Raw genomic sequence first — 20,709 nt, 5'->3', positions numbered from 1 at the left:
CCCCCCCCGCTTTCCCCCCCCCCCCCCTTATGCCACCACCGGCCCCGGGAATGGTCACAACTAGGTCTTATTTTCTGGGTAGGTCTTATATTTTAGCAATTCCCAAAAATAGTACTAGGTCTTATTTTCATGGTAGGTCTTATTTTCGGGGGAAACACGATATATAGTTATAGCTAATGTAGTAAATCTGTGTTTGGTTTTAATTGTCAAACAACAAATTCCATCATGCCTCTGTTTCTGTGACTGTCTAATCTTGCAGTGCCTCCTGGGACTTGGAGTTCCAAAACATCTCCAGTGCCTTGGTAGTCTACCTCTGGGTTAATCATGTGTAAAGGCAATCTTAATTAGAGATGGGGAGGGTTTTTTTTTTATTCCAAGTGGGTATAGCTGCATGCATGCATTGTTGTGATATACAGTTGTGTGTGATCGGGCCACACATTTATGTGAGCAGTGTAGATTTATTTGAAGGCATTTGTGAATCAACTAGTACCCTTAGAGACACCCCTGTTCCTTGTATCTTATGTATCTGTATCAGCAGCCTCCATTTCGGACACTTTCAAGACTTTGAGATTCTCTAATTACATTTATTTTTCATTAACCTAATTTGCAATGAGGTCATACTCTTCTATTCAAGTTAAAAGAATTCCTATCTATTTAATCATCCTGATCTGGACCCATCCCTGCTTCATAAACCTAAAAAAACATTATTTTGCTGGATTTGTTTAAAGCCATGTAATTTTGTTCTTGATTCCAAGGCACTGAAAGTAAGCCATATAATAAATCTTCAGTGTCTCTTATTATGTTAGCCCCCAAACTTAGCATTTCCTGATTCATGAGTCTACAAAGAGCATTAATTGGTTGATTCTTTCCCCATTCTAGGATATTCCAGACCCCACTCATCTTTCCTATGCTGCCAGCTGGAAAACCTACCCCCTCTTCTTCGGGACTGCTATCTTTGCTTTTGAGGGGATTGGAGTGGTAAGTAGCTGCTATCTTTTATGATCTTGACGGAGTTGTTGTAGTAAATTTAACGATAATGGGCTCCCTCCCCCTCTAACCCCCCTAGTGATCCCCCTCACTCCTTCGAAGGCCCCCAGCTGTATATTATGATTTTTTTTTCTTTTCCCGGTGCTTACCTTTACCAGATAATCCAGCCAGTGATATGACATACAAGCCCTCTAACTCTTTGGGTCTTCCTCCGGTGGTAATAAATGATACAGAGAGCATTGCTGACGTGTTGATGTCAGTGCCACTTTTTCCATCATTACACTGTGAGTGCAGGCGGCTATGATAAGGCTTCATCAGGGGGCATGTCCATGAAACCCTACACCTTGTCTACCAAGTTGAGTGATCCTGCCCACTCACTTAACCCAGATGACTGAGGACATCTAGAAGCAAAAAGGATCACTGCGGGGGACATCCCTGGAAAGGAGATATGTATTGCAGATAAAGCAACATTTTTACTTTAAACCCATGCTGGGGGACTATTTAGAAAAACAATTGTCTGAGTTGGGCTTCAACCCTTTCGCTGCCAGAGCTGTTTTAGCGTTTGCTGCAGGTTATAATCCACATTTTAGGCTTGAGAATTACTTAAACCCTCAACTTCCACCTCTGAATTATACTTTTTCTGAAAGCCGAGACCCTGTAAAATAAAAAGGTGGCAGTTGCAAATTTTTAGGTACGATATTAGAGCAACTCTTTATCAAACCCAAAAATTCACTTAAGATAATTTTAGTGCACCGCAACACAATATAATACCCATCTTTTTTTTCTAAAATATAAAAGATGAGGTTTTGCCGAGTAAATAGATACCCAAGATGGCAAGCTTAAAAATTGCATGCGACAATGAAGCTGTGAAAAAATTCAGTACCCCAGATTGTCCATAGGTAATGTTTTAAAATACTGTAGAGGTCTAACCATTAATATTGGCCCTAGAAACACACACACATCCTTCCAGAAGCGCATTTGTGAGGTCAGGCACTGATGTTGGACAAGAAGGCCAGGCTCGCAATCTCCGCTCCAATTCATCCCAAAGGTCCTCTATCGGGTTGAGGTCAGGACTCTGTGCAGGCCAGTCAAGTTCCTCCACCCCAAACTCGCTCATCCATGTCTTTATGGCCCTTGCTTTGTGCACTGGTCCGCAGTCATGTTGGAACAGGAAGGGGCCATCCCCAAACTGTTCCCACAAAGTTGGGAGAATTAAAATGTCCAAAATGTCTTGGTATGCTGATGCCTTAAGAGTTCCCTTCACTGGAACTAAGGGGCCAAGCCTAACCCCTGAAAAACAACCCCCCCACCACAATCCCCCCTCCACCAAACTTTACACTTGGCACAATGCAGTCAGGCATGTACCGTTCTCCTGGCAACCACCAAACCCAGACACGTCCATCAGATTGCCAGACAGAGAAGCGTGATTCGTCACTCCAGAAAACACGTCTCCACTTCTCTAGAGTCCAGTGGTGGCGTGCTTTACACCACTGCATTCGATGCTTTGCATTACACTTGGTGATATAAGGCTTGGATGCAGCTGCTTGACCATGGAAACCCATTCCATGAAGATCTCTACGCACTGTTGTTGTGCCAATCTGAAGGCCACAGGAAGGTTGGAGGTCTGTAGCTATTGACTCTGCAGACAGTTGGCGACTTCTGTGCACTGCGTGCTTCAGCATGTGCTGACCTCGCTCTGTCATTTTACGTGGCCTACCACTTCGTGGCTGAGTTGCTGTTGCGTCCACTTTCTTATAATTCCACTAACAGTTGAGCGTGGAATATTTAGTAGCAAGGACATTTCACGGAACACCTGAATCCAATGATTTGGATGTTGTCCCAATACTTTGGCAATATTGTGTGTGTGTGTGTTTTATTTATATACATATATACACACACATGACCTTATGTGTCCTAAAAGGAAAGGAATTCATGAAATTCATTATCTGCAAACCTGATGATTGAGATCTTTGCTTTCCTATGCCCGTTCTTGTTAAAGAGCCTGTTAAGATTTAGGCCTGTAGGTCCACTGGAAGTACAGTATGCGCGGTATTGAATTACTGCTGTTGGCTGGATTTAAGGGTTACTTACAACATCAAAGTTGTTTTCTTTTTAAGCTGATAATTAGAGATTACACTTAGAAGTATTGTGTGTGTGTGTGTGTGTGTGTGTACACTATATGTATGATTGTTTCATTGTCGCATTGATTTTTCTATTTTTCTAAAAACTCGGGCAGGGCGCACACAGGCAGTTCTTTTAGTTGTGTAATCAGTCACCGCCATTGGTGGGACATGACAGTCAATGAAAGCAAGGTCACGGTATTTATAGTCGCTGTTTTTGAACGCCTTGATTTTAGCGGAAGGAAGCCATTCTTTTCAAGTTGTGGTAAAATCAGGCTATCATATTTACTCTAAACGCAGCTAAACTGACCTCATCTAAACGCTCAGTTTGATTGATACCATTGAAAAATTGTTACATGCACGTGTCAGGGTACCATGCACAGGCGTCCTCACACCACATGTAGGTACCCACGCAGGATGACCAAATTAATATGCCCACACAGGATAGGGTTCTATGCACACAGTTTATTTGTTACACATCAACAAAACTACAAAGCCCCTCAACCCCCCACAGGTTTAGCAGTGAAGTAACAAACCCACCGTAGGGACAAACACACACCTACAGCCAGGGGGAATAGCAACAAGGAGGGGTAACAAGCCTGCAGATATACGGCAGGCCTCAGGATACAAGAAGAGTGGTCAGGTACAAGCCGCGTCGTTAACAAGAGGGCAGCGCGGTACAGGAACAGGATTCAAGGAGAGTGGTCGGGTAACAAGCCGGGTCGGTGACAGGAGGGCAGCGCGGTACAGGAACAGGATTCAAGGAGAGTGGTCAGGTAACAAGCCGGGTCGGTGACAGGGTTGCAGATAGGAAGCAGGGTTCAAGTAGCAGGGTTCAGGTTCCAAGGCACAGGCCAGGGGAGTCAGTCAGGTGCAGGCGATGCAATACTGAGCCAGCTTCCTGACTGCAGGGAGGGCCTAAATACCCTCCCAGGAAGCACCAGGTGATGGGATGATCATTCACAGCTGGGGCACACCCGCAGGTGAGTACTGGAGCTGTAGGTTCCTGACAGTTCCTGGCTGCTGGAGACACCCGCAGGCGAGCACAGGAACTGCAGGACCTGGCTCCAGCGCCACCTGGGGGTGCTCTGGATCCTGACAGCACCTTTTATGTGTTTATATGCATCTAGAGGTCATTTCTAAACAGGGTTTGACACTGCAATGTGAATAAGGCCTAAAAGCCTTGACATTTCTCTGAGGGAAGCTTTCTTTAAAATTCTCTTTTCAAAAAGAGACCTTGTGCAAACATGGGCATTAAAAAACTGGCCTACCCAATATAAAGGACATCCCCTCTAACACAGTTGTCACCAGAACTAGTGTCCCCGTTAGAAGATTTGTCTCTCTATTCCTGTTCTGGTGGCAACTTAGATTTTGGTTTCTCCCTCTCTTTCAGTCCTGGTAATGGTGGTCACAGGATAATGGGGATAATATTTTTCTGCCACTCTATATCCAAAACTAAAATAAAGGTTTGGGCTTTAAATACACTTTAAGACCATTGGTTGTGGGTGCCTGGTCCAGTTAAAATGATAGAAAATATTGTTCAATAAGAGTATTACTTTTTTCAAGATGGGGAAACCCCAAAAAAGCAGTAAGATAACAATACAATCACTGCACTGTAAGCCGCACTTTATTTCCTGCAGCACAAAGAATGACCCTCAGCCTGGAGTATTTTTTTTTTTTCCCCTGAAACAGTTTCTTAAAAATCAATAAAAAATGGTGTATAATATAATAAATGTAATCGCACAACATAATATTGTGGCTAAAAGTCTTAGACAATTGTTGGTTAGATTTGGCATCCATTATTTTTGTGCAGACTCTGTTCCTAGAATATATGAATGTTTTACATAAAACATGCATACACACAGCTAGAACTTAAAATAATATTAAAATAACTTTTTTTTTTTTTAATTACTTTATATATTTTTTTGTTAAAATTGTACTTTTTCTCAGTTTAAACATTGGTGTTAAGCTTTCAAAATGAAAAATAAAAGCTGATTGGTTGCCATGCACAGAGGCTCCAGATTCTGTCTGCTCCAGTCTTAGTAAATTCCCCTCATAGTGTTTTGTTTGCTTTTTCATTGATCATAATGCAGTGCCACATTTAAAGTAGATATAAACTCTAGCTGGATGGCATTTCATCTGCCAAAGCATAAACCATTGGCAGGTTTTTTTGCCTTTTAGTTCTGCAGTTCTCCTACAGCCTCTGTGAAACACTTCTGTCTACATGCATGCCAGGGGTCATTGTTTAGGCTTTCTGATGGTGTCAAAGACAGACCTTGCCTGTGCCTTGAGCATTGACACGGCGGCCTATAGTCTCCATCAGATGCCCATGTGATGTGGTAACAACTCAGGAGAGCAGCTGGAAGACAGGGACAGAGCGCTATCGCCCTATAAAAGGTACCTGAACAAGACACCTGCATGGCAGTATTACCAGATATTATAGAAAAATTGAACTTGACTTTGAAATATTTTTGTTATTGGGTTTAGGTCTTCTTTAAGATTTCCCAACAAACGAGGATCTGGTATCTTCCTAGTGTAAGATGTGAAATAGTCATTTTTAGAAGAATTAACTGTACATTTCCCAGTATGTTAAACGGAGAGGAAAGGGATTTCCTATTCAGACAGGAACAATGACGCTTATTAAAGTTGCCTTCTCCCAGGTACAGGAAAATGCAGCACAAGCAATTATGATTGTGTACAACATATTCACTTACAGATAAGCCTTTAATTTGTCTGTCTCTGTTGTGCGAACCCCTTATTACATGTAAAATAGTCAAGATTCTCCCATTCTTTTACCCTAATGGTATAAGTTACAGAAATAGGCTTTCCGATTGGCTGAGCAACAAACATGGAACTACAAGAAAAGTGATAGCTAAAGTTTATTCGTTTTCTGTGTAGGAGGCAATAGTCTGTAGAGCTGAGGCCTTGTCTGCCTGAGGTCATGGGAAAGGTTGAACCATAAAGCTAGATATTTCTATATGGAAGTTTTACTGTTTGTATATTAATGTACTGTACAAGGGCCTATTTTTTAAAGAGACACCACTCCAGGCAAAGTGGCAGTATCTTTACAAAGACCACATCCCCTGACCCACCGATATTCACCTTGCCAGCACTTCCCTGCCACACCTTCCGCCATCACATGATAATACATGTTGCTCATGGGTATAGGGGGGCATTTTACCTCCTCACTTGTGACAGTGCTTGGGTCTAGCAACCAAGCGCTAGGACTGAATACTCTCACATGACAGGGTAAGTGAAATCAACCTCTTCCCTTGTGTCTGACATTAAAGCTGAGGTATACATACTTAAAATTTCAGCAGGTTCTTGATGACACATTTCCAACCTGCATCCCTCAATTAGCTGATCAAAGCAGCATATCGGAAAATTGTCGGCCGAACAGATCTAGCAGCCAATGAGTGGTGGCCACTATCAATAAATAAATAATGTGAAACCTCGCGCCACTACTCCAATCTAGTCAAGCAGCAGCTGAAATCTGTGTGATCAGATATAATATAAAAGTGATAATAAAAGCTGCGCTAAGTGAATTAATCTGCAAAGTATCAAATACAATTGATACTAGCCGTGAAACATTGATTTTTCACATTGTATCACATTGTTTCACGGCTAGTATCAATTGTATTTGGTGGCCACTATCCGAATATAAAGTAAACAACAGGAGATTGGTCGATCAGCGCTCGTAAGTGTTTTGATGGAGGAATCTGTTCTATTTTCTTCCTTCAGCCTACAGGTCGAAGGAAGAAAACAGAAGCATGTTTACCTAGCTTAAGAATATTAGTGCCTGATGTGATGGAGGAAAAAGTGGCTAGGGAGCGCTGGAGAAGTTATTATCCGCGTGGGTCTGCACAAAGAACGGATGAGCAAGTTGACTTGTACTGCCTTTTACAGTTATGTCACCGCACCGCGGGCATTGCTGTGCCACGCGTTCTGGTACAGGCGTTGGTACTGCGGGCGGGAGGCATGGCTGCGGTGCTATTGACTTGAATGGCGCCGCCACGCCCCCTCCCACCCCGGAACGCAGGGAGACTTGCATTCTGGTCACTAACCATGTTGGAACGCACTGGATAGCGTGTGAACAAGCCCTAAGACAGGAATCGGGTATTTTTCTCAGCTGCGTGTGTTCTAAACAGCAGGGGACTAAAGTGTGTGGGAAATACAGGGATCATAGGCAGTAGGCTCTAAAGCTCTACCTGCTGGCTGAATGTAGCCAACCGAAATGAATGATATGCGCAGGGGTGTCCCGAGGCCGGGTGTCACTCAGAGCGAAGACCGGGTGACCCCGCTGTGACGTCATCGCTCATGTGCGGTCATCTTATTGAGAGAGGAGGGGACGTTCACCTGGCGGGATGAGGTATGCTGCCAGGTCCCCTCTCTCCTGACACTGTCACACTCTCAGTCCATGACCGAGTGCCCGACTTTTCATATGGTGCAGGTCGCATCCCCCGCACCCCCCTCGTGACGCCACTGGATATGCGGTATTTTATAAAAAATACAAATATTTTTTAAATGTTTAATCTCCATTGCTAAACATAACAAAGACAATTTGTACAAAACATTGTACATTGTTATATTAATGTTAATTAGAAAACAATATTTGCATGACAGGTTCACTTTAAAAACCCTACAAGAATACCATTAATGCTTTTTACACGGATGCAAACCTCCAAACAATATAAAGAAAGAGCGGTCCCTAGTACATTGGAATTCCTTCTCAACTAAAAAAAACCAAATTGTTATTTAAATGCAATCTTTAGCTACAGGCCCTTGAAATGAAATCTGCATACTTTAACATTCATTGCAGTAGAAAATTGTTCCTCCTTGATGTAACTAATACATGGTATGTAATGGTGACTGTGATGTGTATCCAAAAAGGGTGACCAGGAACTCTTTCCAAATACTCTTTGCAGTTTCCTTCTAATTGCAGAGAAAATGCTTCCATTTAATGAGATGTGCTCCAAGATTCTGCCAGTTTCATTTATTTTGTCTTGGTGGGCGTTCAGTATTCCCCTAGAATCTAATTCAGTTCTAAATTACAAGGCACGCATCAGAACTTGAATTACAGCCTTCCAAATCTGCCATCTATATGGGTGAATAGGAGTGTGACATATCAGCCTCTGTGTGTAATATGGCTTGCATTGCAACAAAATTGTATGTAAAACAGTGTGTGTCTACTTCTGGAATTCACATATGTTTGTATAATGGAGGAAAAAATGACCATAAACAGAAATTATACAGATAGATGCTAAAGCTGAACTACAGGCAAACCGCTAAATACGCCAAGCAAAGCCAGACCCTTTTAGTGACCCTCACAAGAGGAGCTACATAATGGGTTTTTTTCTTTCTCTTTATTTAAATTTTGTAAAAACAATGTATTATTCATATCAAGAAAGGTACAGCAATGGCAAAAACAGAAATCCAGTACCAGTTCTGAGCAATACAATTTATCTTAGAAATCACATGCAGAGAGTTGAAATGGGGCACAGCCCACCAAGGCATACATAAACAGTGATTAAGTGACAAGGGCTCCCATACAGAGACAAAGCGAAGCATGGCATGGAGGGATAAAAGCAAGAAAGTTCAAAAGTGAAGAGAAAGAGATGTAAAAAAAAATTAAGGAAGGGAATGGGGGGATCTTGCAGAGGAAGGGTAAAAGACAAGAATGAGGAAGGGGCACAGAGAAAGAGGAGGAGGATTTACAAGTCAGGAAAGACCAAGTAACCCCATGTTTTTTTTAGGGCTACATGGGTGTCTCTGAGGGACCAAAATATCCCTCAAATGGGGCAGCTGAGGGCCCAAGTGTCATCGCACTCCTGTGATGGACTACAATCTCATGTTTACTCATTTGTATTCCCCTTGGAATGTCCCTTGGTCTACTCCAGTGCATGTCAATGGACTTAGACGCTAGACTTAAACCTTGCAAGTGCGGGGCTAAATCCAATTTTCCATGCAATCCAGATGGGTGACCAGGAACTCTTTCTATTGTAAATACTCTTTGGACTTTCCTTCTAATTGCAGAAAAAAACATCCCTTTAATAAGATGTGCTACAGTATTCTGCCTGTTTCTTTTTTCTTTTTTGTCTTGGTGGGCGTTCAGTATTCCTCATAGAATCGATTTCAATTCTAAATTACAGGGCAAGCATCACAACTTGAATTACAGCTTTCCAAATTTGCCATCTATTCAGGTTAATGGGATTGAGACCTGTCAGCCTGTAAATTGTGTGCACTTCTGGAATTCACATACGTTTGTGTAATGGGGGAAAATGGATGTATAAACAGAAATTATACAGATAGAGATAGATGTTAATGCTGAACTCCAGGCAAACCGCTAAATACATCAATAAAATACATATATGGGAGCTCTTTTACCTGCCAATCAGGAAGTTAATGACCCGGCTTCCTGACTGGGAAGCCGGCTTGATGCTGATTGGCTGATAAGTGACAGATTCCGGCTTCCCGGGCAATCAAGACGCCGGATGGATGGTAATGACACGCAACCTGGTTTCCAGATTGGCCGGGAAGCCGGCTTCATTCTAGTGGAAGTATCGGTACTCTGTATCGGCGATTACAGAAAGATAAATATCGGTACTCGATACCAAAAAACGGTAATGGTGCATCCCTATCTATCTCCTAGCCTGAGCTCTGATATACATTGGATTGGTATTACATTAAAGTTACATTTGGGTATTTGCACTAGTGTTTTTTCAAAAATACACTTGAAGGGCAATTTTACCTGTAATACTCCCTCCCCTCCTGATCGAGCCTGCACTAACACCCCTCCACCCCAGCTTCTTACTTGCCACTCTAGCAGAGAGGTCTCCTGCTGCAATGTTTATTCAAGCTTGGCAGAAATCCACTTCAATGATGGACTTTCCTGCACGCTGAGCCCCCAAAGACTTGCATGGGACCATACAACATCTGCATTCATCTTTTTAAATATGCACAAAGGCATCATCATGATGAAAGTTAATTTTAATCAATATTAAATATTCATTATAAGGCATTCTGCTTAAAATAATCTGGTGTCATTGATATATTTCTGTTTTTACCTGCTTTAATTGATTCTAATATACTAGTATACAGTCTACTAGGAGAGCAGATAAGGAGTGTTGTCATACAAGGAATGTGGCCTGTTTATGTTCATATGTATACTTTGACAGATTACATGATCATCTGTCACTAAAGCATAATATCTGCAATTTGTAAATTTTCATATTTTAAAGGTTTTTGAACCATCTGCTCTTTGTCTGGTCAGTTGGACATTAAGAGCCTTGATGTCAGATTATAGCAAATAATTCTGAGTGAAGCACGTTAACATGCAAGATCGTGCCATGAAAATTTCCTCGTTGCTCCATGGCATAATCCAAGGCTTCTGGAAGCTCACAGTTTCGGGCAATACATGTCTAAACATGCAATGAAATGACCTGTACTGCACAGCTAATTGCATGTTAATTACAGCAGTCTTATAATTGGAAGGTCTTTGGCCTCAGTGCATAGGGCTGACAGCTCTTTAAGTCATCACTTAAGCGTGACATTTCATTCTGACCTAATCAGAAGGTTATGCATTTGAAAATAATTAGTTTTCCCTGAGCATCAGGAATTTTCAGAATGGTATTGCTAAAATGTATGTGCTCACCTGTGGATTTTGCTTTATAATTGTGTGTGTATGGTGTTTATTTTAGAATTGTACAACCCCGATTCCTAAAAAGTTGGGACGCTGTGTAACATCTATATAAAAACAGAATGCAATGATTTGCAAATCTCATAAACCTGTATATTATTCACAATAGAAAATAAAAAACATGAATGTTTAAACTTAAAATAAGGTAACTTTAAAATTGATGGCAGCAACACGCTTCAAAAAAGTTGGGACAGGGCAACAAACAGCTGGCAAGGTAAGTGGTACTATAAGGAAGAGCTGGAAGAACATTTTGCAACTAATTGAGTGAATTGGCAACAGGTCAATAACATGATTGGGTATAAAAAGAGCATCTTAGAGAGTCAGAGTGTCTCAGAAGTAAAGATGGGCAGAGGTTCACCAGTTTGCGTCTGGAAATTGTTGAACAATTTCAGAATATTGTTCCTCAATGTAAAATTGTAAACACTTTAAATGCAGTATATCACCATCTACATCAGGGGTCAAAATGTAAAGTCCTGAGCTACTCGCCACCAGTTGCCCACCTAACCCCTACCCTCCCGTGGCCTTAACTCCGCCCCTAAATGCACCCTCTTAAATAATGTTATCAATGAGACTGTTATATGTTTTATGCAGAATAAAGTTACAAGAATAAATATTAACAACTTTAATGCCCCCACACATAACATAATCCCTTCCCCTTGTTCCCTGCCCCCACAATGTTAAATAATACAAAGAAACCCCCTCACCTGCTTGTCTTTCTGCAGGGAGGAGGCGAGCAGGCAGATCCCTGGTGATCTAGTGTGATTAGTAAGGTCTGCAGACCTGCAGCTGCGAGCCGGCTGTGTGTTACAAACTGATACTTCGTATCTCTGAAGAGTATACAGTGTGTTAAATAAAAAAAATTGTAAGAAAATATAGTGATGAGGAGGTTATTAAAAGATAGGAGACTAAGGGCTTGTTCACACCAAATACTGACCAGATCTGCATGAGTTTCTGCACAAGTTTTTGGTTAAAATGGGCTTTCAGAGCGTTCCAGTGCGTTTGCATGCATTTTTGATGCATTTACATGCGTTCCAGAGCAGAAAAAATAGGGCTTGCTGCAGTTTTTTTTACATGCTCTGGAACTGAACGCTGCGGTGTGAACTAGAGCCCAAAATACCATTGGAATACATTGGACGCAGTTTTGATCCGGTCTGTAACTGCTCTGCTCCTGGAACGCGCTTGGTGTGAACTGGCCCTAACATACCACATTCTAAAATTGTTCCACACTAAAATTGTATTTCACTCCTTGTATTTTGTGACCTATAATAAAATGAACTGAAATTCCAGACATATGATATACCTTATAAATCAGGACAAATAAAATAATTTATTAATTACTTTCTGTTAGCTACACTAATTATGTAGACATTATTATTGCCAAAACTGTGGAAAAAATTATTTATATAAGCATATGTTGGACTTGATGAACTTATGTCTTTATTCAACCCCAAATACTATGTAACTATGTAACTATATGTCACATTAAATTAAAGTCCATATTGTCCTTTGAAAAAGGTATTTAACCACCTGCTGTCCGGCTGTTGTAATTAAACAGCGGCTTCTTGAGAGCGGGTGGGCGTCTTTAGACGTCCCGCTCGTGCCGCCGCTTTGAATGTAAACAGCCAGCATAAAAGCTTTTTAAAGCGTCGGCTATGGTCCATTTTGAGTCTGGTAGTTTTTTGCGATTTTAACGGGTGCGCGCAATTTTAAAGCTTGACATATTTGGTGTCTATTTACCCGACGTGACCCTGTCTTTTATATTTTACCAAAAAATTGGGTAATAATAAATGTTTTATAACATAACGTAGGGAGAACAGGTTTTTTTTCAAAATTTTCGGTACTTTTGTCATTATATAGTAAAAAAAAAAAAACCCGTAGTGGTGATTTAAATACCACCAAAAGAAAGCTCTATCTGTCCCCAAAAAATGGTATAACATTCATTTCAGTACAGCGTTGCATGACGGAATAAATGTCAGTCAAAGTAACGCAGCGCTGAATACGGAAAAATGGCCTGGACAGGAAGTGGTTAAACAAACATTTTGGTTAGCAAAAATGGCAAAATTGCTCCGGTCCCCAGGAATGTAAACATGTTCTGAAGATGTGTCTTTAAGGGGTCAAAGTGTTTCTGTGGTAGAAGAATGCTGCTTAGCATGGTAATGTAATCTGTGCCAGTGCCTGTTTTTGAAATGACTTTGTTTTATTTGTATATATTACCTGTTGATTCCGCCAAGTGAGCAACTTTTACGATGTTGTCTCTCCTCTAAAACTTGCACTCCCTTTAGCAACCATCAGATACATGCCCACACAGGTTGAGCGTCGCACATCATCACAATGTACCACTTGTATCTCTGTCCATAGCCAATAGTGTTATTAGGATTCTGGGAAGTTACTGGGAAGTGTAGTTGCCAGCAGCACTACATAACAAGGTAACAATTTCTCTATACTGAAGCTCAAGCTAGTGGACTGGAGTTGAAAGAGAAGTAGCGGATGGAGTGCTGGCTATAAAATGAGGGACATATGGTCACTTGAATTTTTACCTGTGCACTGTGATGTGCCTGTGTACAAAACGTATTAGATGTTGAGATGACTACATGGGTTTAGTTATCCTCTAATGCCTTTGATAAATTTAGGAATAAATCACTATTTCATATACTTTTTATGAAGTAAATTTTATAGTGCAAGTCAAAACATATTTTCTAGTTTTGGATAGAGTGGATAGAACCCCTGTGAGGTTTTTATTGCTGTCTGTGTCCCTGCTGGGTAGATCCCCTCCCCTCCCAATCCTGTTGGCCATTGTTTGTGGCACAGAAAACGATGGGACATCGAATATATTCTAGTTGTCTCAGGAACAAGTGAGGGGAAATTTCCCAATGGGGCACCTAATAATATGTCAGATGTCAAATGTGGTTTTTGCTCTTTCAGTGTGCCTGTAGCATTTCTCCTCATAGGATCTCTGTCTAGTAGACATTGGTTTTGTGCCCCCAGCATTTGAGATTCCCTGCAGAGATCAGAGTCTGTCTCCACACCCTCCCCTCCTCTGGCTGGCACCTTAGAGCTTTATTTTTAATATTTGCACATAGGGATCTGCCTCATTGGTCTGGACATGTGCCTATTGATAAGCCTAAATACATTTTCATTTTGTAAGTACAACTACTTGTTTTTATGTCTGTGAAGGTTCTCATTCAGCCAGGTCATGGTATATCTGAAAATAAATAAATCAAGGCAACTGGACTTGCTGTATTTTTCTTGAAGACGTTTCACTGGTCATCCGACCAGTTTTCTCAATTCAGAATGACTTGTACACAAATGATCTGGTAATAAATATGGTGAATGTTGCTCCAATCCACATAATCTGTTAATCGCAACCAGGTGTTTAATTGCATTTGCATAATCGGAGCTAGGAGGTGTTAATAACCTGCCCAGAGAGGTGTTATTTTGTTTTTATGTTTGATTGTTTGTTTTTTTACAAAAAATGCGATTTTTCTGCATAGTTCCGCGTGCTCTGTACTTGCTATTTTTTTAACTTTTCTTTGTAGCTAGTGTTTGTCTGTAGTTTAATGGTCATTTAACAGGTTGTGTATTATCCCAGATTATCATCGGATGTTGAGGAGTTCTCTAGTACAAATCTACAGATAAATAAAACTGAAAATTTCTAAAATCTATATGGCATTAACTGCAGTAATTCTTCTCTTTTCCAGATCCTGCCCCTGGAAAATAAGATGAAGATCCCCCATCAGTTCCCTATTGTGTTGTATGTTGGCATGGGTATTGTCACCGCTCTCTACATCAGCATGGGCACCCTTGGGTACTTGCGTTTTGGTTCTGCAATACAGGCCAGCATAACTCTGAATTTACCAAATTGCTGGTAAGTCTGGGGGGATACCTTGTCTGTCTTTAATATAGCGAGGTGAGGAGTACTCTTGCACCTTCTTTATAAAAGGTTATGCTTCCTTTTTTTTGGTTCCCACATAAGTGGTTATGCAGTCACAGATCTTGCACACGAAGAGCCCTGTTGTCCATTTTTCTGTGTTTTCCAGTACAGGTTAGATGCATGTATGCCATCAAAATGCCTTGTTTAAAACTCTCCTCAACTTAAATGAAAAATGCACATGCTCAGCAGGTGTTAAAAAAATGCAGCTTTCATTTTAATACGTGCCTCCTCTCCTGTGCTGTCCCCAAAGACTCAATGCTTCATTCTGCTTTTGCTGCTGGTCTTCCAGCTTGAATGACAGCAAGTGTCTTACTGCAACTTTCTCTGAGCCCAGGATGTCATGAACCTGCCTATTGGGGGTGTGTATTCATGCCCCCCTGGGCTCACAATACTTCTGTACAAAATGGTTCTCCCACATCATTACATGTGTGCCTTTCTGGACAGGAGTTAGGACTGTCCACTGCTAGAAGTAACAAAGAGAGAAGAAACAGGACCCAGCGAGTCATGTGAATGAAGAGAGGACAACTAGAAAAGTTCCAAAGAGGTTGTGTGGGCTTTGGGGGGGCGGCAGTGTTGTAAAAGCTATAAGGCCAACCTGAATTTGACCTTTTCACACCAATGTGCTTTATGGCCAAAATTTGTCTTGTTTACTCCAATATGGTGCATTAAGGAGTATCAAACATCTGAGGTGTACTGAGTTGCAGCTCTCCATTCAAGTCAATTTAATGCAGTCCTTCACAATGTATGTAAAACACACCTGAATGTGCCAAAAAGGTATATGCATTAACACATGCTCAGGTGTGTAGGCAGGCTAAGTTGAGTGCAAAGATACTGTATATTTAACTTGGAAAAGTGCTTTTGTAGTTATTCTACACTCACCCGCTTTGTCTGTCTCCCACAGGCTGTACCAATCTGTGAAGCTGCTTTATTGCTTCGGGATCTTTATCACATTTGCATTACAGTTCTACGTCGCTGCAGAAATTATAGTTCCTAGTGCCACCTTCAGGGTGTCTGACCGGTGGAAACAACTGGTGGACCTGAGTGTAAGAGCGGCTCTAGTTTGTATAACATGTAAGTTTGTCCCAAATGGTTTTTTGAATTGTATACATCCTTTGAAGACTAAACAAGGTTGGATATTTCTTATAATGAACTTACACAGAGTTTATAGAATTATAATAAAAGATGTTGTGCACCTTTTTATTGGTGTCACCAGGGAGCAGCACTCTAGCAATATAGCCAGTGCATACATCCAGACTGATATGTCAGTTAGTAGATTAGTGACACGCAAGGACACTGATGGGGTGAGTTGCGGAGTAGAAAGACAGATTTGAGTGTCATCGGCATAGAGATGGTATTGGAGCCATGTGAGGTTATTTACTGACCAAGAGAGGAGGTGTAGATAGAGAAGAGAAGGGGTCCGAGGACGGAGCCTTGGGGGGACCCCTACAGAAAGAGGAGGGGAGGAGTTAGATTTGTAGGTGACGCTAAAGGAGCGCTTAGGTAGGAAGAGAACAATGAGAGAGCAGAGTCTTGAAGGCCAAGCGAGTGGAGTTTTTTGAGGAGGAGCAGGTGGTCAACAGTGTCAAAAGTAGCAGAAAGGCCTAATTTACTCCAATATGGTGCATTAAGGAGTATCAAACATCTGAGGTGTACTGAGTTGCAGCTCTCCATTCAAGTCAATTTAATGCAGTCCTTCACAATGTATGTAAAACACACCTGAATGTGCCAAAAAGGTATATGCATTAACACATGCTCAGGTGTGTAGGCAGGCTAAGTTGAGTGCAAAGATACTGTATATTTAACTTGGAAAAGTGCTTTTGTAGTTATTCTACACTCACCCGCTTTGTCTGTCTCCCACAGGCTGTACCAATCTGTGAAGCTGCTTTATTGCTTCGGGATCTTTATCACATTTGCATTACAGTTCTACGTCGCTGCAGAAATTATAGTTCCTAGTGCCACCTTCAGGGTGTCTGACCGGTGGAAACAACTGGTGGACCTGAGTGTAAGAGCGGCTCTAGTTTGTATAACATGTAAGTTTGTCCCAAATGGTTTTTTGAATTGTATACATCCTTTGAAGACTAAACAAGGTTGGATATTTCTTATAATGAACTTACACAGAGTTTATAGAATTATAATAAAAGATGTTGTGCACCTTTTTATTGGTGTCACCAGGGAGCAGCACTCTAGCAATATAGCCAGTGCATACATCCAGACTGATATGTCAGTTAGTAGATTAGTGACACGCAAGGACACTGATGGGGTGAGTTGCGGAGTAGAAAGACAGATTTGAGTGTCATCGGCATAGAGATGGTATTGGAGCCATGTGAGGTTATTTACTGACCAAGAGAGGAGGTGTAGATAGAGAAGAGAAGGGGTCCGAGGACGGAGCCTTGGGGGGACCCCTACAGAAAGAGGAGGGGAGGAGTTAGATTTGTAGGTGACGCTAAAGGAGCGCTTAGGTAGGAAGAGAACAATGAGAGAGCAGAGTCTTGAAGGCCAAGCGAGTGGAGTTTTTTGAGGAGGAGCAGGTGGTCAACAGTGTCAAAAGTAGCAGAAAGGCCTAATAGCAAGAGTAAGGAGTAGTGGCCATTGTTTTTAGCTGTTTTGTAAGTTTTAGGAGGGCGGTTTCAGTGGAGTGTAGAGGGCGAAAGCCGGACTGCAAGGGGTCAAGAAGGTTGTTATCAGCGAGGTGGCGGCGGTAGATAAGACATTCTAGGAGTTTGGAGATGAATGGGAGTAAGGAGATTGGGCTGAGATTGTTGAAGGGTTTTCTGGGTATTGGGGTGACTAGCACATGTTTTGGAAGGGAGGGAAAGATGCTAGCAGAGTAGCAATAGTCTGCAGTGTCTTTAGTTGGGATGGTGGCCTAGTAAAATAGTGTATCGGAATGCAGAGGTGAGAAGGGAAAGTTGGAGAAAGGGGGGAGGGGGGGGGGGGTTATTCAAAGTGCAGATCAGAGGGCAATCAGCTCGAGCACAATTTATGGTTAGAAAGACATGAAGCAGGCATCTAAATAAATAAAGCTATCGCTTAAAACATCAGACATTAACCGGCTTAGATAATAATTACAATAGTACATACAATTAATACAATCAAAGTCTTTATTTCTATGGAATCCTTTCAGCTGTTCTCATGTTGCAGTTATGAGCCAATATTGTTATGATGTGAAATTTTGGTTCGGTTGATATTCAGCTCTGTGCCCTTTGACCTGTATATCAGAGATGTGCAATGCATCACTTCCCATTCTCTCCATCCATTAGTGGACGACATGCCCCAATCTCTGTTTCTATGCCCCCACTTTTGTTGTGTCCTTCCAGGAGTGTGGGCTAGACTTGTTCTAATTTTCTTTTCAAGAACCTAAAGCCAGCCATGCAGAAAGAGAAAATGATACTATTTGACAGGTCAGCCCCTCCTTAATGAATATTTTACTTCTTTTTGTGCAGCAGGTAAAACATTGCAATGGTCAAGTGAGAGACATTGGCATCAAACAGCTTTTTCAAGGCCATCATTTTTAGGCCTATAAGTGCAATCTGCTATCCTATGCTGCACTGTCTCTTGGTCATATATGAAATATGTATTTGGAAAACAAAGGTTTTATAGATGTATTCTAAAATGGATAAAAAATAATAATTAAAAAAAATGGACTCCAAATAAATTACCTGGAGTGGCAGGAAGGTCAATTATTCACTTTATTATTTTTTGTTTTGACACTGCATGTTAAAATATTCAGTGTAATGTAGATTGACCATTGTTGTTACTATGTCCATTAGAGTGCCCTTTACACTCTATGGCAGGGGTAGGCAAATTTTGGCCCCTAAGCAAAAGTGACACTGCAAATCCCATCATAACTCTGGGATACATGCCTGTGGCTGTCAGAGTCTAATGGAACTTGTAGTCCCACAACAGCTGGAGGTTCACAGTTTGTTTACCCTTGCTCTATGGGGTCAGTTGACAAAAGTTTTACCACATACCTTTTTTGCTTTACTGGGCATTATGTTCATCATCTGTAGAAATTTCATTGGCCAAATGGAATTACCTAACTTTATCAATGCAGATACTGAAAGAATTCAGTATTTTATAAAAAAGACCAGGTGAACAAACGTACAACTCTTGCAACATGTAAGACCGTTTACATATATTTATTACAACTGCATAAAACATTGCTTGGTTTTTGGCTCTAATATAGGGACAGTTTATACTAGCTTGCTGACACTTTCGGTTCCTGACGGCTAAAGGCTTGTAGATCAACAATCCTGGGTTAATCTGACCTAAATATGTCTTGTCTAATTGATTGTTTTTTATTGTACTGCGGCTTGCAGGTTGTATGTTCATAAAGTGTCAAGGACTATATTGAGATAATAGCCAGAAACCATTTGAAAGCTTTTCTATTGATGCTTTACGTTCCCATGAGAAGTTCGGTGGAGTTAATAGAGTATGCCTTTTTTTTCTGCCTGAAAAAGGAAAGCTTAGAGTAGCACTTCTCACTGGCTCCATCCTCTGTCCCTAAGGGCACAAGTCACGCCATGCATCTGTCTCTTATGTGTCTACCCAACACAGGGAGTAAATAGAACTCAAGTAAAGATATACCGCTATACTTTTTGAGAGAGAAAGAGAGTTGTATTATGCATTGCTGGGATTTGTAGTGGTATTCTGCATTGTTGTCAGGCCCGGCGCTACCGCAAGGCAAGTCAGGCGGCCGCCTGAGGGCGCTGCAGGGTGAGGGCGGAAAAAACAGGGCATTGTACTTGTCAAAATGCCCCGATGTTTGCGCTTTGTTTTTTTTCCCACTTACCTTCGGTGCGGGAGAGCAGCGGCGAGTCAGCGCTGGTCCAGTGGGAGGAGCTCCAGGTGGGGTCCTAATTTAGCTGGCCGACGACTGCCAGAGGATCCCGACACGCGTGGCAACTCAGGTAAGTGAAAAAAAAACATAGCGCAAACATCAGGGCATTTTGACAAGTACAAGTACTTTTTACAGGGGGGGGGGGGCGCGCAAAAATGCACCTTGCCTGTGTAGGCAAGAATCCTAGCACCAGCCCTGATTGTTGTATAATGTATTGCTTAGATTTGTAGCCCCTCTACAGCTTGAAGTCAGTGGCAGAACTACCAGGGTCGCAACAGTTGCAGCTGGGACCGGTCCCTGGTGCTTCACCACTGTATTAAAACCATTAGGCTATATTGTTTTAGAAAAACTGTCACAAAACACTAAAAAAAGGTATCAGTAATTGGCATCAGTGCGTACCTGAGGAAAAGTATCTGTACTTGTACTACGTCTTAACAAAAATGGTATATATATTTATTATTTACATCTGGTTTTTATCCTTTGTTGGATCTCAGTGCTGCTAATCTCCTGCAGCCTTATTAGCCTACTTTCTATCTACATACACTTCAGCGAAGGCTGCATGGCACGTTACCTGATGGTGGCAACAGTGTACTTTGCCTGCGCAGCCCCGCATAGTCTTCCCTGTAGGGTGACAATGCAGAAGTGCAGTTGGGAAAGGAGGACAGAACGCTGCCCCTCTATAATGGGAAGTGCCTGACCAGGATCACTAGGTGTTATTTTAATAAATGCTGTGGTTTTGAAAATATAAAAAATGGCTTTTGAAATTACATGAAAGCCTATTTCTTTCTCGTCCACTAAGGGACACGGGAAGTATTTCTCCTTCGGGTTATACTGCCACGTACAGAAGGATTGGACACTGACAAACAAAACCCGCTGTATCAGATCCCCCAACTCTCACTCTACTAATGGCTCCTGGGCTGCTTGCATACTGCTGGTTCCGCAGCCTGAAATCATGGTGCCATCTGCCCCTAGAGCGCATTCCATTATAAGAGTCCTTTTTGGCATGACCAGTTGCTCTGTCTTTCTGGCTAAGGTTTTTGCTACAGTTGTGCAAGATTTCTGCTTCTGACTACAGTGGCCATAAGCCTGTTCCCACACCTTCCCTTGCAGATTCTCTTTCTGATTTACCCACAGC

The 20,709-nt window shown here is 41.7% G+C and overlaps 1 protein-coding gene across 1 annotated transcript in view; it reads left to right on the top strand.

The window, feature by feature from the left end:
- LOC108786319 (proton-coupled amino acid transporter 1-like) overlaps positions 1-20,709 on the top strand; it is a 53,482-nt gene that overhangs the window by 27,280 nt on the left and 5,493 nt on the right. The window contains exons 9-11 of the mRNA XM_018555579.1: positions 880-978; positions 14,502-14,668; positions 15,636-15,805. Coding sequence (XP_018411081.1) covers positions 880-978; positions 14,502-14,668; positions 15,636-15,805 — 436 coding nt within the window. The remainder of the gene's footprint in view (positions 1-879; positions 979-14,501; positions 14,669-15,635; positions 15,806-20,709) is intronic.

This window comes from Nanorana parkeri, unplaced genomic scaffold (assembly GCF_000935625.1).
Source record: "Nanorana parkeri isolate BGI_ZX_2015 unplaced genomic scaffold, ASM93562v1 scaffold203, whole genome shotgun sequence".
Classification (NCBI taxonomy): Eukaryota; Metazoa; Chordata; class Amphibia; order Anura; family Dicroglossidae; genus Nanorana; species Nanorana parkeri.
The sequence above is the reverse complement of the archived record's forward strand: the minus strand, read 5'-3'. Positions and strand labels throughout refer to the sequence as shown.